This window comes from Ochotona curzoniae, unplaced genomic scaffold (assembly GCF_017591425.1).
Source record: "Ochotona curzoniae isolate NIBS_2020 unplaced genomic scaffold, NIBS_Ocur_1.0 scaffold_4506, whole genome shotgun sequence".
Classification (NCBI taxonomy): domain Eukaryota; kingdom Metazoa; phylum Chordata; class Mammalia; order Lagomorpha; family Ochotonidae; genus Ochotona; species Ochotona curzoniae.
Genome location: NW_024467119.1, coordinates 36,911,690 through 36,939,053, shown reverse-complemented (window position 1 = coordinate 36,939,053; position 27,364 = coordinate 36,911,690). Strand labels below are relative to the sequence as shown.

The following is a 27,364-nucleotide window of genomic DNA, read 5'->3' as shown; positions in this document are numbered from 1 at the left end:
TATTTGTAATTAAATTATCCCTGGGCTGTGGAACATATAAGTCTATCATCACTGCATCTGTATTTCAGAGAAAATGGAAAGCAAGATTCCACATGCTGTATAGTTTCTTCCTCAACCACTTATGATTAACGATTTCATTTTTATTGTTGCAAATGCTTTTATGTTTGAAACATTAAGAATTGCAATATTTTATCTTATGTGATAGCCAATTTTCAATGAAATATAAAATGAAACAATGTCACTTGAAATATAAAATGAAATAGTGTCAGGATCTTAATAAACTCATTATTATGTGGCAGTGTTAAAATGGGTTTTGACCCAGTTATTCTTCATTAATATCTCTAGCTCTAGCATTCAAAATATACTGACTAATAATAGTTGTTGGTTGTTCTCTTGGTTTATGGAACAATTAAATTTTGTTAGCTTTGTAGGCAGAATTTCTAATATATCTGGAAAGATGTTGCATCGTAACACCTGAAATTGTGAATAAGGTGAACAATCACCCTCTCCATCATGTTAAATGCCACTATTTGGTATATTTGATTTCAAAATTGAAAGATCATTCTAGATTACCTGTGTAGACGCAGTATAACTTCATGAATGTTTAGAAACAGAGCTTTCTTCAGGTGAGGATGAGAAATGTTACATAATCTAGGGTGTGGGTGGAACTCAATAGGTTTTGAGATTTTGATGATGATGTGAACCACATGAAAAGGAATGTAGAGTCTCCAGGAGCAGAGAAAAGCCCTTGACCAATGGCCAGCATGGAGATAGGATTATGAGACTTAGAGCCGTAAGAACTGGATTTTGTTAATAACCTGAATTAACCTGGAGGCATTTTCTTCCCCGTAGTTTTCAGATAAGAGGCCTAGGCAGGTGACATCTTGATCTGGGGTTTTTGATATTCAGAAGACAATTAAACAATGATTACGTAGACTTCTGCAGAGATGTGAACTAAAAATAAATGAGCATTGTTGCAAACCACTAAATTTGTGGTAATCCATTACACAGCATCAGAAAACAAGTACATTAATCTACAAAGTGAGATGTATGACCCTTTTTCATTACATATTTGTTAAATGTCCTTAAGATATTGACTTAATATCTTCAAATTAATAACTATTGTAAATTGGTGAGAATATGGAACATGTATTTTGATGTAAATCACTGTTACATTTACTGTTCATATAAATTATGGTTTGATTTTCTTATTTCATGATTTAAAAAAATCATTGCCTAATTGTCTCATAGATTTTTTTTGGTGCTTAGGAACATCATTAAATGGTGATGTAATCACTAATAAATGTGATACCATATGAACTAGATGAGTGCTGAAAGTGCAGAAATTATACTGAAATGTACATACTGACAATTAAATGTCTATATTAACTTTATTGATTTGAAAGAATTAAAATTAGAGCCAGCTTTCAAACTTAATGAAGTGGAAGAAAGCATATGCATAAAATGAAGGGCACGGAATATGAAGTATTATTAGTTTTTTCTTTGACATTGCAGGTAGTGTTTAGGAATGTCACATGATGCTTTGCTTGATACGAGTTTTCCTGGATTTTCAAGTGGCATTTTATATCAACTTTAATTTGTCTCATCTAGATTTTAATGGCATACACTAAAACTGATTAGTATGAAAACATTATTTAATTTGCTTTCAAATAATCAAATTTTCAGAGATTTTAGATAATATTATACTGTTTGTCCTAAAAGCCTTTTAGGCTCTAATATGCTTTGTAATATTAGATTATACTTTCTTGCTTAGACAAAGGGAGAATAGACAGCTGTATTTACCAAGTGGTGGAGGAAAGCGCAGTGAGATGAGGAGTTAATGTGTATATTAAGTGTATTAAAAATGAGTATTGTGTTTCAATATTAAAAAAAGTTCGGATTGGTTTGCCAAAATAAAGGTTTAAGAAATTGCCAAAACCTGTCTATTGTTTATAAATACATTAGATTTAATAAAAAGTTCCTTATAATTAGACTTACATGAAATGATTTTGAAAACTGTATTTATTAGTGAAAAAATATTTATTTTCATTATATTTGATAGAATTAGAGTTTTAGAATACATAATTTGTACTTTGAACTGTTATAAAATACTTTTAAGAAACAATACATTTGAATGCTTATTGTTAAGTAGTTAAAGAATGAAAAATATTGTTTTGTTCATTCTCATGGGAATATTAAAATATAATGTAATTAACATTAACATATATTTCTAGAAATATACTATTACATTAATGCAGTTAACATGTTAATATATATTTAGAATATCTTTCATAGTGTGTATTTATCAAATAATCAGAAATGAATCAAGGGTGTACTTTTCTTGCTCATTTTAAGGTAATGAATTTTTTTACAAAGATAAATGTTAGAGGCATTTAAAGGACTTAAAGGAAATGAGGAAAAATATGTTTGTGTATATAATTAAACATCTTCCTTGGAAATTACAACCTGAAAACATTATTCACAGGTATTTGTGTATCGTATTCTTTGTGTTCTCAAAACTCTGATTTTACTAATAAGCAACATCTAATTAGATGAGGATGGATCCTGCCGGCTATTGAACAGTCACCTACGGCCTCTGAAGTTGTCCTGTTCAAATGCGGTTTTGCAACATTTTATGTGACTATCAACAACAGCAAAGAAACCCAAAGCTTGAAATTCTAGAATAAAGGACATATTTAAGGGAGAAAATAAGTATAACTTGGTAACAAAGATATCCAAAGGAAAGGAGAAATCCATAAATTTGGTTTTCTTGATAATTACATTAGCACACTTACTTGAGTCAATAAAAAGAAAGTGGGAAAATAATGGAGTGTAATCACCAAATCAGTACCTTTTCTTTTCTCTTCTTTTCTTTTTTCTTTTCTTCTTTCTTTCCTTTTTTTAAGATTTTACTTATTTTTATTGAAAATGCAGATCAAATTTACAGAGAAGCAAATACAGAGAGAAAGGGCTTTCATCCAGTGGTTCACTTTGTAAGTAGCCACACTGGTCCAAGGTGAGTTGATCTGAAGCCAGAAGCCAGGAGCTTCAACAGGGTCTCCTACATGGCTGCAGGGTCCCAAGGTTGGGTAATTTTTTATTGCTTTGCCAGGCCACAAGCAAGGTGCTAGATGGAAAGTGTAACAGCCAGGCCACAAACTAGCACCCAAATGGGATCCTGGCACATGCATGGCAAGGATTCAATCATTAGGCTGGGCCCATCAGGTTTTTTTTTTAAACATTTATTTATTTTCATTACAAAGTCAGATATACAGAGAGGAGGAGAGACAGAGAGGAAGATCTTCCATCCGATGGTTCACTCCCCAAGTGACTGCAACGGCCGGTGCTGCACCGATCCGAAGCCGGGAACCAGGAGCTTCCTCCAGGTCTCCCACATGGGGGCAGGGTCCCAAGGCTTTGGGCCGTCCTTGACTGCTTTCCTGGGCCACAAGCAGGGAGCTGGATGGGAGGTGGAGCTGCTGGGGTTAGAACCAGCATCCATATGGGATCCTGGCATGTTCAAGACGAGGGCTTTAGCCGCTAGGCCACGCTGCCGGGCCCTTTATGATCAATCTTAACCTTCTACTAAATAAATAATTCATGATATCCTAAGTAGAAAAACACTGATACTGAAGGATACAAACACGGGCTGTAAACTATGTATCATTCTTACCATTGATGTGACAAACATGAAACAATGTATATTTGTGTAAAGATTTTATGGAATATTGAAGCATTTTAAATCATTTAACTGAAATGATAAAATTCATTATAAAACAAGTTCTAAGTGATATTTTAGAATTTTCTACTTCTGTTGTGTTTTATGATGCTCTGGTATATAGTGGTAGTCTTAGACTTGTTATGCTCATGGACTGTGATCTAGACTCCTAGCTCTAGTGAGAATGAAGTGCCTAAGCATAAGATCCAGGTTCCACTCAGCCTCTGAGCTTACCTGTCCTGCTCCTACCATAACCACCTTCACATTATCCTTCCAGTGTTTTAGCTGATTTCTTGAGTGTGTTTTTGTTTTGCTTTCTGAAAACTTTATCTTTCAGATGTATGCAGCTCTGCTGTCTAGCATCCTTCTTTTATTCAGTTTCAATATATGGCAGCTATGCTGAAGCGTGTATTTGTTGGCAACTCTTGATGTAGTATGACTCCTAAGAATCAATAGACAGCGGATTATTTTACTGTATCTTTCCAGCCCTCTGTGCTTTCCAGACCTGCATATTTGTGTATATTCTAGAGTCTGCATTCATTCCAAAGTAAAACATCAGTGATGAATTTGTGGTATAGTAGTATTTTCTCTTATTAAACTATCTGGTCTTCAATACCTTTACTAATTTATCTCTTTTAGAATATAGGCTGTTGGGCCCGGCATGGTGGCGCAAGTGGTTAAGGTCCTCGCCTTGCACGCCCAGGATCCCATATGGGCGCTGGTTCTATCCCAGCAGCCCCACTTCCCTTCCAGCTCCCTGCCTGTGGCCCAGGAAAGCAGTCAAGGACGGCCCAAGGCTTTGGGACCCTGCACCCGTGTGGGAGACTTGGAAGAGGCTCCTGGCTTCGGATCGGCATAGTTTTGGCTGTTGCGCTGACTTGGGGAGTGAATCATCGGACGGAAGATCTTCCTCTCTATCTCTCCTCTCTGTATATCCGCCTTTCCAATAAAAAAATAATAAAAATAAATCTGAAAAAAAAAGAATATAGGCTGTTAGAAATCTCAACTTAAGTTCTTTCTGAAATATAACAAATGCCTGCAGTAAAGAAAACATTTTGCATTATTAACTCACACAGGAATGGTTCTTCCTGTCTTTGAAATTCATATATGCTTACATCAGAACTTTGTTCTATAGGTATCTGAGATATTTAAAACTGTAATTTTAAAGTTTACCATTTTTGGCAGCTGACAGAATGTAACGTGATTAGCCAAAATTTACTCATTGGTGTAAATCAGGGAATAGCTATTTTGATTTCAGATAAAATAAGTATAAGATAAAAAACAGATTAGAAATATTCGCTATCACTCACTGTTTGCTGAAAGGTTAGATTCATAGGCCAATATAATCATTTGCAATTTGCATGTACATCTCCATATAAATGTAAAGCAAATATTGGCAAAATGCAAAGAGGAAATGAATATTAAAACATAATGATAAACCTACTTTGTTTTTATCTTTTATATATTTAAATTAATAGAATTGACCACTGTGTATTGTATTGATATGGGATGCTGGGTTGCAAAAAATGGTTCAACCCAGTGAGCCAAAATACTGATCCCTTTATTTTTTAATTTTTATAGCAAAATTAACATATTTTACTGTACTTGTTATCATATATTTTGAAGTATGTATAAGCTTATTGGAATTAAAATTTACTTTTACTTAGTGTAGAATTAGTAAACACCAGGGTTTGTAAATATCATCAAAATTTGCTGCATGGGTGTATGCATCTTTTTAAGTTTGAGTATAACTTTATAATGTTTAAATTTTATTCAGTGAGTGTAATTCAGTATACTCAAGTGTAACAGAGTGGTTTTTTTTTCATTAAAAAAATTTTATTTTTGATGGGCCTGACATGATAGCATAGTGGCTGAATCCTTGCCTTGTATGTGCTGGGCTCCCCTATGGGCATCAGTTCATGTCCTGGCTGCTCCACTTCGCATCTAGCTCCCTGCTTGTGGGCTGGGGAAGCAGAAGAGGATGGCTCAAAACCTTGGGATCCTGCACCTGCATGGGAGACCTGGAAGAAGCTCCTGGCTCCTAGCTCCTGGCTTTGGATTGGCTTAGCTCCAGCCATGGGGACCACTTAAGGAGTGAACCAGAAGACAGCAGATCTTTCCCTCTTTCTCTCCTCTATCAATATCTGCCTTTCCAGTTAAACAATAAAATAAATCTAAAAAAAGAAAAATTATTTTTGATTATGTCTACAATTTGATAATGATGCATGTCTGTGTGTACCACTGATTAGGATTGGAAGGGTTGAGGAATCGGAGAAAGTGGATGAGACCATTGTTTCCAGTTTTGATGCATAGTATACAAGGGTACACACGTCTTCCTGTGGTTCCAGAGTATGTTTGTGTGTGTTTGTATGTTAAAGTTCTAGGGTTTCCTGTTGAAGATTCAGTTAGTATCTTTCCTTAGGCATGGAAATATCACTTACGGTTTCATGTAGTCTTAACCCCCCAAAATGATAAAAAATACTAAAGATTATGATGATAATCATGAACTAAAACACTAGATGTCTTTATGTGTCAGACACCATTTGAATCATTTGATGTCTATTAATCTTTTGACTGTATAAATCTTAGGTCACTTTAAGATAAGGTCATAACTTTCCAGATGAGGAAGACAGGACACCATGTATTTACTTTTCTTTTGAATTGATATATATCCTTTTAGATGATGATCACTTTATGGCTTTTTCCTTTAGTATAAGATGGCATCTTTCAGCTTAGATTCCTGTTGTCTCTGGGATTGACTGCTAGCAGTGATGTTCCTCTCCCAAGAATATTTTAGGTACCGTGCATCTAAAATGTTGTTTTGTATCCTAGCTAAGTAAAATCAGACCAAGAAGATAAAAAATACTTCTTTTTAGCCCTTGTGTTTCGACCTCAGATTTTGTATATGTAGGGATTTTTGTTCACTAATGTGATTCTTGCTACATAAGGGGGAAAAGTTCTACTGTATCAACCCCCAACTGCTCCTATTACTTGTGATATGAAATGGATCACTAATAGAGATTTGGTGATGTTGTATATAGACCCCACAACATGAAGTTAAACTTATTTTAGGTAGCATGTGGAAGGAATACATAAGGTATTGCTAGTATACAAGGTTTCAAATTGGTTTTACCAATCATCAATCTAGAATACTTTGTTAAAATATTAATCTTTTGGTGAGATAAAATCAGAGATGAGTACAGGAAGTCAAGAATATAAGTCATCAAATTGCAGAGATGCAGAGATACGTTATAGGAAGTATTCATTACATATAAGGGTAGAACCATTTAAAGTTGGAGAGCCCATCTATGGACTAGAATTAAGATAGCCAGTTTGATGAACTTTCCCAGGTATTAACAAATTAGTGCTGAAAAAAATGACCACTGATATAATTTTTTGTCTTGCTTTCAAAGCGTCTTTTTTTTAAAAAGAGTATTATGTACTTATTTATTTGAAATACAGTTCTAGAAAGCGAGGTAGGGATGGTGGGAAGGAGAGATAAGAGAGAAATTTTTTTCCATCTCATGGTTCACTTCACCAAATAGCCACAGTGACCAAGTTTAGGTCAAACCATGTCAAGAACCAGGAACTTAATCTGTGTCTCTTCTGTGCGAAGCAGAGGCCATGTGCTTGGGCTATCTTATGCTGACTCACTAGACACATTGGTAGGGAGTTGTAGCAGCTGTGGTTCAAACCAGCATCCCAATAAGGATTCTGGCAGTGAAGCAGACTGTGGCTTAACTAGAGGCATTAAAACCCTCAATCCCATGTTGGGATAGGTCTTAGAAAAAGGGATAGATAGCAACACCAGACGGATTGTTAAGAAAAAAATTGTAGGCCTGGTGTGGTAGCCAAGAGGCTAAAGTCATTGTCTTTACAGGATCCTGTAAGGAAGCCGGTTCTAATCCAGGTGGCCTGCTTCCCATTTGAGCTCTGCTTGTGGCCTGGGAAAGCAGTCAAAACTAAAATTTATATGAGGCACAGTAAAAATTGTAAAAAATTCTTTTTAAAAAGATTTGTTTATTTTTATTATCAGAAAGTCAGAGGAGGAGAGGCAGAGAGGAAGATCTTTTTCTGTTGATTCACTCCCCAAGTAGCTGCGACAGCCGGAGCTGAGCCCATTTGAGGCCAGGAGCCCATAGCCTCTTCCAGGTTTCCCATGTGGGTGCAGGGTTTCTTTAGAAATAGAAGAAAATGTTTTTGATATATACTTGAGGTGAATAATATTGACGAAAGTATCAAGAGAAAGTATTTTATAACATATAATTACATCTAGAATGACAAAAGTATGCCTTCTAAAGATTCAGATTTATCTGTCTTCCTTGAAACTCAGAAATAATTCCCTATTATTCAAAATTTTATTGCTTGTAGTTAAAAAATTATCTTTTTATTGAAAATGCAGATTTACAGAGAGAAGGGTACAGAGAAAGAGCTTCCATGCACTGGTTTACTCCCCATGTGGCCACAATGACTAGAGATTAGCCAATTCGAAGCCAGGAGCCAGGTATTTTTTTGGGGGGGGGTCTACAGCAGTGGAATAGGATTTCAAGGACTTAAGCCACCCTCCACTATTTTTCCAGAGCTTAAGCAGGGATCCAGATGGGAAGTGGAGCAGCTGGGGCACAAACAGGTGCCCATATGAAATCCTGACACTTGGAGGTGGAAGATGAGTTAATTGAATCATTGTGCCGGGCCTGATTGATCATCTCTCTTTTTATTGTTGACTAATTAGGTCTTCTAGAATATTAAACACCATTTCCTTCTTTGGAATTATATGCCAATCTAAGTGTTTTAGCTCATTTCATTTTTCTGCATAATTTTGTAGCAGAAATACTGTTTCATCACATTAAGGAGAAAACTGAGGCTCATGGAAGTTGAGTGGATTGCTTGTCATATAGCTAGTAAATATCAGATATTTTGAACCCAGATAATCCAGCACCATAGTTTACACTCTTAGCTATAGCACCGTATTGTATATTAAGAAATTTCTAAACCTTAATGCTTTGTTCTTTCTGCATAGTGTGTTTAAATCCATTCAAAAGGATATGTTATTTAAAATAATTTAAAGAAAATTGGTTTTTAAAAGTTTTCATTAAGATAATTTGCTAATGGAAGACATTAATTGTGCAACAAATACATGATACTTATATTTAATTTAGGTTAGAATTTCAATCGTACTTATTAACATCGATGTTAGATCATGTTGATTAAAAATGCTAATATAAGTGCAGGTCATATAAAGAGCCATAAATGATGAAAGGGGAAGCCTTTTAAGTTAATTGGGACTTATGAAAAATGAAATAAGCAGTCTCATGTTACAGAAGAACTATGCTTGTGTAAAACAGTAAAGCAGGAGTGATATTGCTGCTTATGAAAACAAATAAGTATTGATTTTACCCATGCCTGAAATTTGATTTTCATTATTAAATTTGAAAAGGAGAATTTGGTTTATATCACAAAGATTCTTTTTAAAAAAGAATATGGTCACATTTCATCATTCTGTTTACATTATCTTCATTTTTAACAAGTGAATTTGTGGTTTTATTACAAGAACATTGACTTAGGGATCTTTGTTCAAATTTCTAATTTTAATGTTTAATTAAATGACTTTTTCTATTTTTCTCCCTACACCATTGCTTAGTGTGATCATCTATTTGACATCTTGACTTTTTTTTCAATAGATTAGATATTTATGCTCAATCATTAACATGTTTTCCAGGTGATTCCAGCACCTGGCAGCTATGATGTTCAAAAATCCTATGAGAGGTCCCAAGTGAAACATAAATACATGCCACCTCGAAGTCTCATGGCTGAAAGAAGACATGCTTGCTTTCTTAGTGCAGCTCCCCGGTGTAGAGTAAAAATGCCTGAGGGACCAGGTGAGTCAAGTTCAAAAAGTCCTTTTAAGCCATGAGGGAAATCTAAGATTTCCATCTTAATATGGATAATTAAATGCATATGTTTGTATTTACCATTCCTTTTTTAAATGCACATGACAAAAATTAAGCACCAATCTCTTCATTCAGCAAGACTTTTGAGCTTTTTTTTGAAATATTATTTGGGAGCCTTTTTAAAGAATTTTATCAAAGATAATTTACCAATTTTACTGAAGCTCATGATGCTTTATTGATAAAAAGCCAAATAGGCTAAAACTTTTTAGAGAAAGGTACTTTGCTCTGATTTGATAAAGATACCCTATATGTGTACAAGACACATACCATGGGGTTACTTTGATCTTTGTCAAGTTCAAGAAAAACTCTGTAAAATATAAATATTTGATGATTATTTTCAACAATTTAATTTTTTACTTTTGCTTTGTACAGCTGTCAATAATAACATGCATGATCTAAAAATGAGTGCAGCAACTTTTACTGATAATGAAAATAAGTCAGTAAGTTATACTAAACAGGACAATTAAAGAACAGGAACAAGATTTTTCAACAGTTACTTACAAATGTATTATCACTAAATTACCAAATTGGGATACTGGATTTTTATGTAAATAAATAGGAAAAAATGAAAGGGAATTAAGTAATTTTATTCCAGAATTGTTAATGCAAATTCCAAGCAGGAGAATGCAATCTATCCAATAACACCAAAGCAAAACAAAACAAGAGAAGCAAAGCAGAGGATTTGCTTTTACTATCTTTTCAGAGAGCCATGTTGCCAGTTAGAATGTCCTTTTTATGTTGAATTAACTACTTTCTTCCTCCTCTTCAGTTGCTACAAAACTGTTGAAATGATAGGCTTTTGCTTGTTACGAAGTAGAGTTCCAAATTCTCTAGTGTGTGTTTGGTCACACTCAGTATGTGGTCACCCAGAAGTGGTAGAGGGAAATGTCGTACTGTTGCCTTCACCTGGCACAATCAATAAAATAACAAATAAATACACATGTGATAGCCTTTTGAAGTGGATTACATGCAGTTTTGTGGTTCCTGAAGTTTTCTTCCTACCTTGACTCTGTGTGAGATTTCTTATGGATGGGAGACATGATAAAAGTTTCATTAAGTTCCAGGATCTGTACTGTTTTCATTATTTTAGTACTTATCCAAAGGCAAATGCATTCAATAACTATTTGTTAGTTTCTACAAATGATTGATAAGACTGCATTTTGTGTCAGCTTCATAACATCTGACATGCCTTAGAAGTATAATGTGTTTTAACAGTGTGCTATGTACTTAATGCAAAACTAGCTTCTGAAAGACTGAGAGGTGAAGGGAATGTTTTCATTATGAAGGCAGTGATTATTGGGAAGTCAAAGACATGGTGAGTGTCAGAGATGTTGTGCAGCCATAGAATAGCCAGTCTGTTGAATAAGAAGACCATATCACGTTGTTTAGCACAGTAATGCAACAGATTTGTCATCCTGCATCTGCAAGTGGCCTATACTTCAAAATAATGATAATCAAAGCCTACATGCCTCTATAATCAAAATATTAGAAAAATCCATACAGATTCCGAAGCTGTTATCTGATAGGTGTATGAAATTTTATTTCCTCTGACATGTGTAGATATAATAATTATAGATTTTTCCTTTCTTTTTAAATTTAATCATCTGTCTTCAGGTATATAGTCCAAAATATGGTTCTAACATAAATTTAATTGATTTCTGGGGCAAAATCAATTAATCTTCATGCTTTATTTTAGCTATTTAACTTCCAGATGTTCAAATTCTGTTATATTAATGAATCAAGGAAATGATATTTGATTGTGATATTATCAACTCTCTAAATACATTTGTAAGTTTAATATATTTTATTCAGGATAGATGTATATGTTGATTAATATGTCAAAGAATTCATTGTTTTTAATACAAATGAGAGAATTTCAAGGAATTTATGAAAAAATCGACATTATTGTTTAATTTCATTTTAACTTTTTGAAGGCTTCCATATAACTTGACAATATCTCATTTCTTTTTTATAATCCTTAAAAGCATTTAACTTTTTCTAGGAACACATAATATGGTAAGTCTTGTTTTTTAATAAATCATGTGGGTGCAGGGTCCCAAAGCTTTGGGCCGTCCTCGACTGCTTTCCTGGGCCACAGGCAGGAGCTGGATGGGAAGCAGGGCTGCCGGGATTAGAACTGGCGCCCATATGGGATTCCAGCACGTGCAAGGCGAGGTCCTTAACCACTGCGCCATCGCGCCAGGCCCCTCTCATTTTCATTTGTCTAAAACGAGAAGTAATGTACTTGTAACAACATACCATTAATGTTGTGTAACCAATAAGAGCATATTGAATCATTAATGAAGAAATTCTTAATTGAAATGTGTCGCATTACAAAGAAGTCTCCTGTTATTATACCGAGTTATAAGCCAGAAATTTGTAAATGATTTTGTAATTGATCCAGCTCAGATGAAGGGAGATGATTGGAAGTGGAAAAATAGTTGAGCATTGCTTTCTCTCTCAACTGACCTGTCACTGGGCATTTCGTCAGGCAGGGAAAGATAGTGTGGGAAACTGGGAGCTGGCATATAGCAAGAGTGAAATATAGAATGATCCCAGTGCTTTTCAGGGGCAGATTGGCACAGTGTTTCAAATAGGTGTGCAATCTGGTCCCACGAGTCTATTTTTGGGATAACACTAAGAAAATAATTAATGGTATGACTTAAAACTGAGCAGCAGGGATATTCATCAATGAAGAGTTATAACGGAGATTTTAAAATACATTAAATACAAAGAAAATTGCAGGTAGTTCATCTTGATACATAAACCTTAATAAAAACATAGGAAAAATTTTTAAAGTAGTTGATTATTTTGTAAAATTTTAAAGTTTTTGTTAGCAATGTTGGATTCGTTCATCCAATCTCTAACACATATTTGCTGAGAACTGCATGTACTAAGTACTATTGCAAGTTCTTACGATATAGCAACGGATAAAATAGGAATATATTTTGGTGTCATTGAACCTATGATCAAAGCTAAATCCTCAGATTGCATACACCCAGATTGCATGCGGATGTCAGTTTGTGTCCTGGCTATTCCACTTCCCATCCAGCTCTCTGCTTGTGGCCTGGGAAAGCAGTTGAGGACAGCCCAAAACCTTGGGACGCTGTGTCCACATGGAAGACCCTGAAGAAGTTTTTGACTCCTGACTTTGGATCGACTCAGCTCTGGCTATTGTCCTTGTGGTCACCTGGGGAGTGAAGCAGAGGATGGAAGATCTTTCTCTCTCTTCTTCTTTGTGGAAATCTGAGTTTCCAGTAAAAATAAATGAATGCTAACAAGAAATAACTGAAGAGATAGGCTGAACCTGAAAGATGAAAGAGGAAGGAAGAAAAAAGTTAGGTGTTGGGGTTGAGGGGAGGTGTTCAGGGAGAGAGGGGTAAAATGAAGGAAGGAGGAAAAAGGTGAGCCATGTGTTTCTAGATGCTGTGAGAAAAATTAGAGAAAAGAATATTCAGTTTAAATAATATTATCAAGAAAGGCTTCACTGAAAAATAATACTTCAATAACAACTTCAGATTGAGCATAGGGTGAGAAATATACTTTTAAGTATGTATATTGGAGATATATATGAAATTTGTTCTCTGTATATACATGGAAAATTAATAGAAAGTAACATGAAGTAGTATTTAAAACAAACCAATGTTACATGTCAATTATTATTATTTTTTTTTTTTTGCTTTATGGAGCTTTGTTTTCTCTATGACAATATGCTCTTTCATAGTAAGTTAAAATGTATATCTTAACATATTTAAATATGTTAACGTATTTTAAAAATCTTTATAATTTAAATATGTATTTTAACAATCCAGACAACTGAATTTGATAGCACACTTTTGGTAGAAACCAAACATCCAAATGAGTAGTGATTCAGCAATATGTAGCAGATACCATTTGTAGGCTAAGCCTGTCAGGTACTGAGACTTTTTTCACTCAGCAAGTATTCTTTCTTAAAAATAATGCAATGATTTCCACATTGTGTTTCCATAGGAATGTTAAGTCATTTCAACATACTCTGTGAAAGTAGGTTTGTCCAATTCTTTAATAAATATACCTTTAATATAAAAATCACTGTAGTGTATGTAAAAGCTAATTATTTCTTTTCTTTTTAAAATGCATCTCTTCCCTCTTGTTGAGTTTTGTTAATCTATTCAGTGAATGTGATGTTATTACTTTTTTCTCAATATCACTTGCAGAAATTTTTCTGACCTGCTAAAATTCAGAATAATTTTGAATGTGGGGGATTGTGGGAATTGGTTGGCTCTGTATGTTTATTCAAACTGTTAGAAATTTCATTATAAAAAATGAACAAAATTCAGTAATCTTTAATCTCAGTATTTCTGTTTGGGACTTATATTTGAATACATTTGAATTATATGATATTTATTTTTAATTTGAGAATTTTTTTTAAAGATTTATTTATTTTATTGCAAAGTCAGATATATGGAGAGCAGGAGAGACAGAGAGGAAGATCTTCCATCTGATGGTTTACTCCCCAAGTGACTGCAACGGCTGGTGCTATGCCTATCCGAAGCCAGGAGCCAGGAACTTCCTCCAGGTCTCCCACATGGGTGCAGGGTCCCAAAGCTTTGGGCTGTGCTTGACTGCTTTCCCAGGCCACAAGCAGGGAGCTGGATGGGAAGTGGAGCTGCCGGGATTAGAACCAGCATCCATATGGGATCCTGGCACGTTCAAGGCGAGGACTTTAGCCGCTAGGCCACGCTGCTGGGTCCTAATTTGAGAATTTTTATATTTGTTAATAATTATGTTATATCTAAAATTATCCTACTTATTAAATAGGCTACTAGTTCTCTGAGAAATAATAGACTTTTTAATAGTATAGAATCTTTGAGAATTACTAAGAGGATTCATTTGAGAAGGAGATAATAGATATGCAAGGAGGGTAAGAGAGCATGTGAGGAAGTGATATAAAATTTTATAGAAACCAAATCTACAGTGCAATGATTAGCCTGAAAGCAGAATGTGAACTTTACTTATGGAGGTAGGAAACAAGGTATAAGACCTTAAAGAAGATACCTGGATCATATACTTAAAGGTAGACTATGAATGAGCGCTTATCTCAAGCATCTGTAGGTGTGGCTTTGTGTGATGGGGTGCTTTATAAATTACAGACTGATAGGATCATGACTCCTTATGAAGGATTATAATATTGTAATAATATGAAGAAAATCAGTTCGGATGGAGCTTGGGGGGAGGGGCTATCCCAGGCTCTATGGAATTGTACCATAAAATTAAAAAAAAAAATCGTTGAAGCCGAAGGTCACACAGTTTTAAAAATAACTTTATCAGTTTGATGTAATAAGGACAGATGTGCATGAAAGGAAACAGGATCTCTGGACTCTTAAATGTGTACAGGCAGCTGGCAAAGACCTCTTACGGAGCTGTCAATAGGTGCTACTTTTTATAATGGAAAATGCTGACTCAGAGGACAGGACCAAGAGTACTCAGGGTAGAATCATTAAATGTATTGAACAACTCGAATTAAGGAGGATTGAACTCTCATCAGTGGATTTACAACCTGTGCCCTGCTGGATTTGAATATGGTACAAACTTCTGACTGCTGTTTCTCACCTTTATTTTCTTGTTGCACACCAGTGTTTACAGCATTTATAACAATTAGTTTGTTATCTATCTTTGGACAAGGCAATCTGTTCCTTTACTTTAAGGTCTAGAAAAGGAATTATATTCATGGAGCTGTACCTGGAGAGCCACAGCTAAAGTTTCTCATCCTTATTCCAACCAGAATTAGGTGACAAAAAAAAAAAAAAAAAAACCTAGGCTTTAAGTTAATGTGATGTGATACAATTTAGGAGTCTTCCTTGTATGAGTATGTGGAAAGAATGTAAAGTATTATGAATACAGACAAGTCTACACCAGATTATGTTTTTCAAAGATCCTGTATATTCTTTGACACAATTCAATTTTGGTACTGCTTTAATCAAATAGTGCTCTGGTTCAAATTCTTTGGGTGGAACTGGTACGATGTCAATCAGTGGAATGTAATGAAGAAATTGTTTTGTAGACATTTCTTCTGGTTGTTTCATTCAGAATATCAGCTCTTGTCTCTTTTCAACATATGTGAGGTATGACTTTAATACTCTAGCATCTATAAATTATTGATTCAGGCCTCTTTAAGAACACATAAATTCCTACATATGTTACAATCTTTTTGTAAGTAGATGAGGTAGGCTCCTGGTACTATTTTTTCTTCCTTCCTTTCTTTCTTTCTTTCTTTCTTTCTTTCTTTCTTTCTTTCTTTCTTTCTTTCTTTCTTTCTTTCTTTCTTTCTTTCTTTCTTTCTCTTTCTTTCTTTCTTTCTCTCTCTCTCTCTTTCTTTTCCTTCCTTCCTCCCCTCCTTTCCCTTCCCCTCCCCTCCCCTCCCCTCCCCTCCCCTCCGCTCCCCTTCCCTCCGCTCCCCTCCCTTCCCCTCCCCTTCCCTCCCCTCCGCTCCCCTCCCTTCCCCTCCCCTTCCCTCCCCTCCGCTCCCCTCCCTTCCCTCCCCTTCCCTTCCCTTCCCTTCCCTTCCCTTCCCGCCCCTCGCCTCCCCTCCCCTCCCCTCCCCAGCCCTTCCCTTTCTTTTTTCTCTTTTCTTTTCTTTTCTTTTCTTTTCTTTTCTTTTCTTTTCTTTTCTTTTCTTTTCTTTTCTTTTCCTTTCTTTTCTCTTCTCTTCTCTTCTCTTCTCTTCTCTTCTCTTCTTTTCTTTTTCTTTTTGTCCTTCTAGAGCTGGCTGCTACAAGGAAGTTTACAGGATTATTATAGGTGTGTACCCTATAATCATATGTATCATATGTTATATAACATATAATATATAATACTTATAACACACATATATATTATACATGTTATAGGTGTGATATATATAAAGTAGTCTAAAAATTCTGAAAAGCTCTCTAAAACGGATCTGACATTACCACTTACTTTAGACTATAGCCCTATACTCTGAGTACTCTGAGTATAATCTTACAGGAAAAGAAATAGACATTTCACTTCAATATAAATAAATACTGTAGATGGGTTGATGAATAACTTTATGGACTGGTTCTTTTAAAAAGATTTATTTATTATTGGAAAAGCTGAGTTTCAGAGAGAGAAGGAGAGACAGAAATCTCCATCTGTAGTCCCACTCCCCTGATTGGCACAATGGCTGAACTGGCCTGGTTGGAACTGGCACTAGGAGCATCTTCTAGGTCTCCTATGTGGGTGGAGGAGCCAAAGGAGTTGGGGCATTTTCTGCTGCTTTCACAGGTACATTAACAGAGAACTGCATTGGGACTAGAACAGCTGGGACTAAAAATGACACCCATATGGATGCAGGCTCCACAGATAGTGGCCTAGCATGCAGCAACACTGTGCCTCCTTTTGGACCAGCTTTTTAAAGGAACATAGCACACATGCTTGCAGAAAAGAAGATGGACTTTCTTTAGTTGTTTGAATAAAAATTTTGGAAGAAAAAAATGGTGGTAGAGTGGCATGAAGGCTCAATTGGCTAATCCCCCACCTGCAAGCCCATGCATCCAGTATGGGTGCTTGTTCATGTCCCAAATGCTTCACTTCTGATAAAAAAAAATAGCAAAAGATAGTAAGTGAGGACTGTGGTATTCTTAAAGAAGTTTTATTTTTCTAATATATAATTATTGCAACTTTTGCAATCTGGAGTTATCATTTTGCAACTGTTAATTTAACACTCCAGAAATTAGAAAACCTGGTTTCTAATTTAAGTTTAATGATTTCTATGTAGTGTACTGTTGCAGTGAAGTACATGGAAAATATGTTTCAGTCAGATATAATAGCCTTTTCAAGCAAGGCGTGTCTAATTTTGTAGAACAGATCCTATCCTCTTTAGAAATATAGCACCACTGCAAATAAAATGAGAAACCAAATACTTAGAATACTGCCAAACAACTCCTTTTATATTAGGTTTAGTGAATGTTTTAATATAGTTCAGTGTAGAAAAATTTTTATGTAAAGTGTAGTACAACAATGCTGCAAATTCATTAAAACTCAACACTCTTTGATATGATAGTTTTATATGCTAGCTTTACAGAAGCCTTAGAGTATGCAACTTGTTATACTGTTGGAGCTGTATTTCAGTTAAAACACTGCAATTTCTTTATCCTTTTTGGGATATTTTGAAGCCCATTAGTGTGTCAAAGACTTGGCATTGTTCTCTAATTGCAATAGATCTCAAGAGATAAAAATTGATTTTAATCCTACTTTGTTGACTCAGCACTGGGTAGCTGAATATATTATTCTTTGTAAAATTTAAGACATCATTCAATATTGTTAGAAGGCCTCAATCTCTGAATTTGTGATTATGTTGGCAGTTTATTCTTTAATAAAATATATGCACTTAAGCATAGTAAAATGTCAAATTCTAAGAATTTTTTTTAAGTCTTTTTTCATGTAAGACCAAATCTACTAACGTAAATCCCATGAGTGAATATATCTCTTCAAAGGGTAGAGCCTTTTTGGAATCTTGTTTTTTTTTATCATTTTAAGTATAACTATATTATAGAACAATAGCAGAACATATGTAATTTTATATTATTATAAGGCTTATGCCTTTACCTGTTAATTATAATCAGTACTCTAAAGCCTAAAGTTTTTTTTTTTTTAAAGATTTATTTTTATTATTTTTGTATTGGAAAGGCAGATATACAGAGAGGAGAGACAGAGAGGAAGATCTTCCGTCCAATGATTCACTCCCCAAGTGAGCACCAATGGCCGATACTATGCCGATCCGAAGCCAGGAGCCTCTTCCAAGTCTCCCACACGGGTGCAGGGTCCCAAAGCTTTGGGCTGTCCTTGACTGCTTTCCTGGGCCACAGGCAGGGAGCTGGAAGGGAAGCGGGGCTGTCGGGATTAGAAACGGCACCCCTATGGGATCCCGGGCGTGCAAGGCGAGGACTTAACCACTTGCGCCACTGCGCCGGGCCCAAGCCTAAAGTTTTTAAAATAAAAAAAATAACACATTGCATCCAGGGAGGAAGGAAATGATAGCTGAAGTTCTTGGGTCTCTGCTACCCACATGAGAGAGTCAGTCACTCTCTCTTTCATGTGGCCCAGTTTTGGCCATTGTGGAAATTTAAGGTTCACTAGAATCAGTGAATGGAGATGGTTGTCTGTGTGCCTGTCCTTCAAACAGAAAAGGAATGCTGTAAATAAAGAGCTGGGTCAGAAGGTAAGCTGTGAGTATATAAAATGAGAGGCAGAGGCTTTGCCTTTTACGCCATAAATGCCTATAAATTAACACGCTGGTGAATTGAATATTTCATTTTATTATGTTCAAATCACTGAGCGGAAGTTTAGCTTAGTTGTTCAAAGGCTGGTTAAGATGGCTGCTTCTCACATGAGTCACCTGGGTTAGATCTCCAACTCTTGCTCCTGACTCGAGCTTCCTGCTGACACTGGCTCTGTGTGTAGTGTTGCTGGCTCAACAGTTTGGGTCTCTTACTCACTTTGGAGACCTGGGTTGCATCGCTTCACATCTCCTGGCTTCAGCCTTGGTCCAGCCATGGCTGTTTCATGAGCTCTAACTTCCTGTCTCTGTCTCCACCTCTTTCTGCCTCTCTAAGAAAGAAAAATTCTTTAAAAACAACTCCTTTTTGCTGATTTTTTAAAAAAATTGCTATCTTTTGGATTTGTTGTTAATATTTGTTGGCCATGTAATTCTTTTCCCTTTAATTTCAACTATTCTAGAATCATATTTAGAGTTGGGTTCCTTTTGCAGCCACTCTATTAAAAAAATTGGTAGATTGCTCTTTGACAACAGATTTAGCAAAAACAAAAACAAAACAAAAAAACCACTCTGTTTACCAGTTTTCTTTATTTTTTTCTTCCTTTCCTTTTATTGAGAGAATCAGATTCTTCCAATAATCCTGTACCATCCATCCACATTTCATCTGTTTATATTACTGCTTTGCAATGTGTGTGTGTGTGTGTGTGTGTGTGTGTGTGTGCGCACGCTCTGGTTTTACTTTTGTGGTATTATTTGCATGTGTAATATTTTATTTGAGTGTCTTGGGAAGCTCCTAGAAAATGTAATTGAATGATTTGATTTTGGAAAAAAATTTAAAAATGTACATGGCTTTTTTATCACAGCCATTTCCATGAAAATTAAAAAAAAGAAGTTTATGTTTTGTCAAGATAGTGCTCTTTTCTGTATCTTTACGGGGCTCTTTTTCTGTATCTTTACAGGGCTGTATCTTTACTTTTCTTTAACTTTACAAATTATATTGTAATAATATATAATGATATGATCTTTGGGGAAGAGATTTTTGAATCAAGATAAGAAAGAATTGAAGGCTTAAGTTATTCTAAGGAAAAACATTGCCAGCAAGGAGGGCTGATATTATTGGAAATATTATTAATTTTAAAATATAGAATTGAAGTCAGTAAAGCTATAGCAGAAAGAGTTGGTGTGAGTAGCTGTGCCAGGAGATGTCATGCCTGTCATGCTAATACATGGCTTGGAATATCATACTTCATGCTGAAGATGGAAGTTGGTTACATGGTTTTGTTCTAATATTTCAGTAAACTTTATCTGTTTGCTATACATTAGAAAGCTGAATTCAGAGGACCAAAAGCAGAAACAGAAGACTATTGTGTGAGGCCTGATGGTGTGAAGCAGAGTGCTATTAGTGAGAAGTGTGACTGCTTAGGTATTTCTTAAGGGAAATTTAAGAATATGCTAATGATTCTGATGATGACTGTGAGAAAAGCAAAGGTAACAATGACTTTGAGCTTTTAGAATTGGAAAATTAATAAAGGAGATTTAGTAAAATTGAGATACACAGTTGTGTTGTATATTATAGCCTTTTCAGTATAAAATGTTTTATATCCTCAATTTTTTTAAAGATTTAAAAAAAATTTTTTTTTGAAAGGCAAATTTACAGATAAAAGAAATAGAAAGATCTTCCATCTGCTGGTTCACTAGCCAAAAGGCCACAGCATTAGGAATTGAGTATATCCGAAGCCAGGAGCCTCCTCCAGGTCTCTCACATGGGTGCAGGATCCCAAGGCATTGGGCTATCCTCTGCTACTTTCCCAGGCCATAGTCCAGGAGGTGGATGGGAAGTGGGGCAGCTGGGACATGAACTGGTGCCCAAATGGGATCATGGCATGTTTAAGATGAGGGTTTAGGCACTATGTCATAGTGCCAGGCCCATTCTTTTATTTTTTTCAATATAATTTTGTTGGATTAATTGCTTTAATTCATTTTATTTTTTCTTAGCACTTTGAATAATCATTCCAGTGATTTCCGACTTGCATCGTTATGTGACAATCTATTCCTCAAATTAATCTGCATTTCTCTTCTGCCAATTCATATTTACCTGCTTTGAAGATCTTTTTGTCTTTCATATTACTGAGAAATCATCGTGTTTCATGATGATATTGACCATTTTTGCCCATGTAATTTTTCCTCATTATTGCCCATAATTTTTTTCTAATTTAGATAAATATGAAGGTTTAAAATTGAAACACAGATCTATTTAAATAGTACTTGATATCAGTACATTTCCAGAAAATTGGGCCAAGGTGTATATTGACACTTTGCAAAAGTAATTTTTAAATGTAAATACTACTTAATCATTTCACAAGTCTTGAAAAATGAACTTGAATAACATTAGGTTGAAGTTAGGTTTAATTGAAATTGTTAAGAAAAAGTAGACTTGTTCTATTTATACACATTTAGAAGAAAAACTAAGAGTTTGACTTTCTGATGTTATAAAATTTATTTTATAGAAATTTTTATATTCTAAAATCTTTTCAATTTGACAACTTTAAAACGATAGTGTTAGGTAGAAAAATGATTTTATATAAAATCATAACACTAGTGTATTATCTGAAGTACAGATTATAGTTTTTCTCTTAGCCATTTTATTTTACCATAAAAGAATTTCATTGTTCAGCCCGGCCTCCTGCACTATGTTTTCCAGTCAGGTTATTTTATAAAGATTAAATTAAATTCATTGCAGGGTACATGAGTTCAGATATTGTAACAATTCCTTCTATTTGAACTATGTAATGCCAGCTTTTTAGTGTAGAGAAAAGTTCAGGAAGACAGTTTTCCATCTCATTGCACCTTTTCAGAACAATTCTCATGCCTCAACCTCAGGTTTTATTAAATACAAATTGAAGTGAACCTATGTCAGTAAGAAATACTGAAAACACACATTTAAAGTCTTCTTTTTCCTTTTTGGAGTGTACTTCCAGGATTATTTGGAAAGCATGCAGAATTTAGGTAGAATTTGAGTAACTTGTATATTTAAGATATTGTTAATTAACTGCTGTGTGACTTATTTTGTAGATATAATAATGCCCTTTCCCCACCAAGATATTCATGTGTTGATCTCTGGAACCTGTGAATATGTTAATGTTGTATGGCAATACAAAATTAAATCTTGCTAATTAGGTGTTCCAAGAAAAAATTAGGGAGATTAATTCAGATCATCCAGTTGGGGCTAATTTAATCACATGGGCTCTTAAAATTGGTAGATAAAGGTGGAATGATCAGTGAGAGACTCAGAGCAGAAGGTAAAGGCACAGGAGAAATTAAGAATTGAAAGAGACTTACTCTTCCATTACTGATATTGAAAAGGAGAGGGGATGCTCTAGTCGTTTAATAGTGTGACAAAAAAAATTCAGTCTGCCTGGTGAAAACTCTATTGGTTATATATTTGGTGTTTTAATTCCTTGATTGTTTTCTCCTCCTGTCTTCAATATTGAAACATTACCATAGTGCAAGAATCATCATTATTTAAACATCTAATGCTCAAATTTTTTCAAATTCATTTTGTAAATGAACCAGGAAAGTTTGGTTCAGAAAAAGTAACAAGTAACACTTGAGTAAAAATGGAATTTCTGACATATGGAAAATTACCCAAATTATGGAGATGTTCTACTTTCTTAGATATGATATGATATAGATGTTAGTTTTACAAATAAGAAATAGTCCATAAACAGGGCATGTATTTCTCAGTGACAGTAGGGAGCAATTTAGTATCTTGAGTTGCTGTGCTGCCAAAGACTTTGAATGAAAAATTAAGACTTTTGTTAACCTACTATGAATTATACAACTGGGAATAAGTACTTTTTATTCTAGCTGAAAGCAAGTATTATGCTCCCAAGTATTTATTTTTTTAAATGACTTTAATTTACTGCAAGACAGATGGGGACAGAGTGAGATAAAGGGAGAAAAGAGGACAGGGGGGAAAGTGGGAAAGGGGAGAGGGAAAACCCACAAACTGCTCATTTTCAATTTTCACGGCAGCTAGAACAATGCTAGGCCGAGGCTGGGAGCCGAGAATTCTTTAGAGGAGAACTCTCCTGTGTGGGGGAGCAGGGAACCAAGTGCTTTTATCATCTCCTGCCACTTTTAAGGATAAGTATTAGGAGGAGTTGGAATCTGGAACAGAGCCCAAATTAACCCTCGCCCTATAGATGACATGGTTTGAAAGCAGCCCGAGTGGTGTGTTAACTGCTATTTCCCTACATGGTCACATCCACCAGAAAGATAATGGTTCACTTTTCTTACATCTAAGCATAAAAGCAGCCAAAGAATACCTTATATATATTAACAAGGTGAAGAAATAAAGGTTTTGACTGTATTTCCAAGTCTCTTTTGTTTGCTGCTATTGAAAGCACTGAGTTTTAGCAAAATGACAGGGAAATTTGAATCTTGGACCTGGTGTTACTGATAGCACTGAGTGCATATGAAAGATCCCTAGTAGGAATTAGAAGTTTTTGGCTTGATTTTATGCTGCCTGTGATTAAGTTGCCTCTTGATTTTGGTGAGATCTAAAGAATTTTGAGGATATAATTTTGACTAATAATTGGCAGGGAAAAAGTGACAAACCTGGGCCCGGCGTGGTGGCGCAAGTGGTTAAGGTCCTTGCCTTGCATGCCCGGGATCCCATATGGGCACCCGTTCTAATCCCGGCAGCCCCGCTTCCCTTCCAGCTCCCTGCCTGTGGCCCGGGAGAGCAGTCGAGGACGGCCCAAGGCTTTGGGACCCTGCACCCGTGGGAGACCTGGAAGAGGCTCCTGGCTTCAGATTGGCATAGCATCGGCCGTTGCGCTCACTTAGGGAGTGAATCATTGGATGGAAGATCTTCCTCTCTGTCTCGCCTCTCTGTATATCTGCCTTTCCAATGAAAAAAAAATAATAAAAATAAATCTTTTTTTAAAAAAGTGACAAACCCGTGCAAACTGTATTGTTACATTAAAATTCAGATTTAAACTATAAGATCAATGGTTGTTGTCTTTGGAGCATCTATTACTGCATTTTTATGGAGTTACCCCGGGTCAATTTTTCAATGTTAAGTGCCCTGTGTCCATTCTCTAACATCTATTTTCCCAATTCATAGTGATAATGATTACATATTATCAGTTGATTTTTTTTCTTTGCATGATTCTTAATTGTTTTCAAAGTGCTTTTGTGAGACTGTGGAACTAAAGTAAGAAGTAGTACTAAAATATGCTGAGTGATAGATGAATCAAGAGAATAGTGTGTTCAGCAGAAGGTAAATAGTACTAGAATGATAGTAATAAGAAATAATATTAGGGAGTAGTATCAAGTAATAGTTCAATAATAAATTAATGTCTAGCAATAAAGAAAATAAAGCTCAGTTTGGCTTCTGTGATGAGAGTTTTGCTTACAACAAGGGGAACCAATGTAAAGCCATGAAGGCCTCGGGCAGGCCTCGGACAGGCTAGGCCTAAGTTTCAGTCCCTAGAATTGAGGCACCTGCTTCCCCGAAGTGGGCCACCACACACCCTAGACAGAGCTGACAAATCAGAGGAGACTTGAATGGTCCCTAGTCATCAGGTGGCCATGGAGATAAAGGCTGATCACTTGGGTGGGCACAGATAAGAGAGACCGAACACCAGAGTGGTCACAGGTGGTAGAAACTGACCAAATACAATCTTGCCAATACCTGTTTGTACAATCAATGGTCCATTCCTAGAATTGCAGCCAAAACGCTGTATGAACTATATGAAACATATGGTTGGGATCCTTGTCAAGACTCCACTTTGTTGGATGAGACTTGGACCCTAGCGCGTTAGCAATAAATTTCTTTGCTTTTGCATTATCTTATGTGGAACTCTTCTGTCAAGGCATTGGGACAAATTTTGGACCCAACGCTTTAAAGAGCCTGATTTTTAAAATTCTAATAGCATTCACATAAAGTAGACAGCACAAATTCTCATTATTACTCTATTACTCTTAAAATCAGTAATCTTAAAATCAGTAAACTGAAAATCAACTCAAAATTTTCTAGGATTTGTGGCAATCATTGCCATGCTCTTGTGATTTCATGGTCTTGCTTCTCGAAATCCCATTTTTTTTTTTTTAAAAAGCAGAACACTAATAAGGAATATTTTAAAAATTACATATTTTCATAGATTATATTTCTAACATTGGATGATTTATTTAACTTACTAATGTAGCAGGTGTTAATGACATTAAAACTCTTAATAAATGGTCTTTATAGGCAGTGTCCTCTGCCTACATTTCCTCTTGTAATCTCTCCTTTCCTTCCAGTTGTGTAAATGACATTCTGTATACTTGACACATCGATTGAAACTTTGTTCTCTTTCCTCCTCTCTCCAGCCATTCGTCTTCCTTTATATTTGTTATAGAGAATAGCCTCCTTAGAGGGGCTAAAGAATATGTACTGCATTTAAAGAAAATGTTATAGCTGCAAAATTAATTTCAATTAGATTGGAAAATAAAGTTAGAGATATTGAGTGACCCAGACCATAGACTGTGGAACCAGGCTAGCCAAATTGAACATGTCTTATACATATTGGTACCACAATTATGAGTAAATTATTGGCTAAAATTGTTACTCAATATCTTTATGAATAAAATGAAATAATAGGATTTGTTCTTGTATCACCGTGTTAACTTAGGATAATGTTCATAGTTAGTTTCATGTACAAACACATGTGTGTGTGAATATATAAATGTATAGATATATGTATGACTAAAACACCATATCATCTGAAAAGTTAGTTTGAAAGGGAGACAAAGGTATAGGGAGAGAGATTTTTTTTTCTGTCTATTGGCACACTGGTTCACTCCTCAAATGCCTATAACAGCCGCAATTAGGCGAGGCCAAAGCCAGCAGCTCTAAACTCCATACAGGCCTCCTAAGGGGTTGGCAGGAATCTATTACCTGCAGCTGGCCAGTGGGCATAGTGGTAGGAAGTTGGAATTGGGGGAAGAACTAGAACTCAGGCTCAGAAACTGTAATATGGGATTCATACATCCGAAGCATTGTTATTTGCTATATCAATTGCCCTCCTCAGATCTCTTTTGATATTTAAACATCCTTAAAGTATTCTAAAAATTGAAAACATCAATGCTATTTTTCATGTCTTAATAATAAATATTAAATCTTTTACCATATTGCATTCACCAGCAATGTTAAAGATTGAGGTTTTGAAGACTGATTTTTCTTTGCTGTAAATAATTTAAAAAGTAAAATCTAGTGTATTTTGTGGATGGTCTTCTAAAAACCTATTGCTGGAGTCATTGTGCTTCTGTGTTTCTCAGCATACTGAACTCTCATCATGGAGGCTAGAATTGCTTCTCCCCTATTTGCCACTGTACACTCAGGAATTAGTGTGGTGCAGGGTACATGGTATGTTGATAAACAATTATCTTTTTGTTTTTAGCCTCTTTTTAGACTTAATCCCTCAGCCACTTTGCCTTTACATTTAAGTTATTCCCACCAAAGACTCTGTCTACTTTCCTTTCTCTCTTTTTGTTAATTCCTGTAATCTGCTCTTTGTGATGTGCTGTGCATCAGTTTCTATTTATGAGCAATTTCATTCTACTAGAAAAGGCGATAGAATAGTTTGACTGCATTTTTGCATAGCCAAAATTTAATTGTTTTCAGAACAATATGTACCAGACAGCATATGCCAAGCCAGTGAGTACAGTAAAGCTATGTGTTAGCACTGTGTGTTTTTGGACATCCAGGTGCAGGGTACAGAAGGACTCCTTAGGGTGGAGTCAGACACCTGGCAGATGGCACTCTGTGTCTTCCATCTTCCCTGCTTGTCTCCCAGGAGTATCAGTGGCTGCTTGGCACTTTGTGCTTATAAATCATATTCACTGTGTAGGAGGAGATTTGGGTTAAGTGAGAAATCAGTATTCTCAACCAAGACTCCTGAATGTGCATTGTTGGCTGTAAGAAAGAAACAAAACACTTTTTTCTTTAGGATTTGTATTAATTACACCCAAATCTAATCATAACTGTAGGAGTGAGAAAAGTAACTCGAGTAGAACCTTGCTGAGACTTAGATTCTACCATTCAAAAAAGACCCAATCATTTTCAGCAAGCAAGGAAAAAACTAGGATATTCTTTGTGTAACAGAACTCAGCAGAGTGACAGTACTCAGGAAATAGTGTAACTGAGATGTTGCCAAAATGATTTTTTTAAAGATTTATTTATTTATTAGAAAGTCAGATATACAGAGAGGAGGAGAGAGAAATATACAGAGAGGAGGAGAGACAGAGAGGAAGATCTTCCGTCCTATGGTTCACTCCCCAAGTGAGCACAACAGCTGATGCTATGCTGATCCGAAACCAGGATCCAGGAACTTCTTCTGGGTCTCCCACACGGGTGCAGGGTCCCAAGGCTTTGGGCTGTCCTCGACT

At 35.6% G+C, this 27,364-nt stretch overlaps 1 protein-coding gene across 1 annotated transcript in view; it reads left to right on the top strand.

The window, feature by feature from the left end:
• Positions 1-27,364, top strand: part of STPG2 (sperm tail PG-rich repeat containing 2) — a 389,260-nt gene that overhangs the window by 158,340 nt on the left and 203,556 nt on the right. The window contains exon 9 of the mRNA XM_040967274.1: positions 9,438-9,597. Coding sequence (XP_040823208.1) covers positions 9,438-9,597 — 160 coding nt within the window. The remainder of the gene's footprint in view (positions 1-9,437; positions 9,598-27,364) is intronic.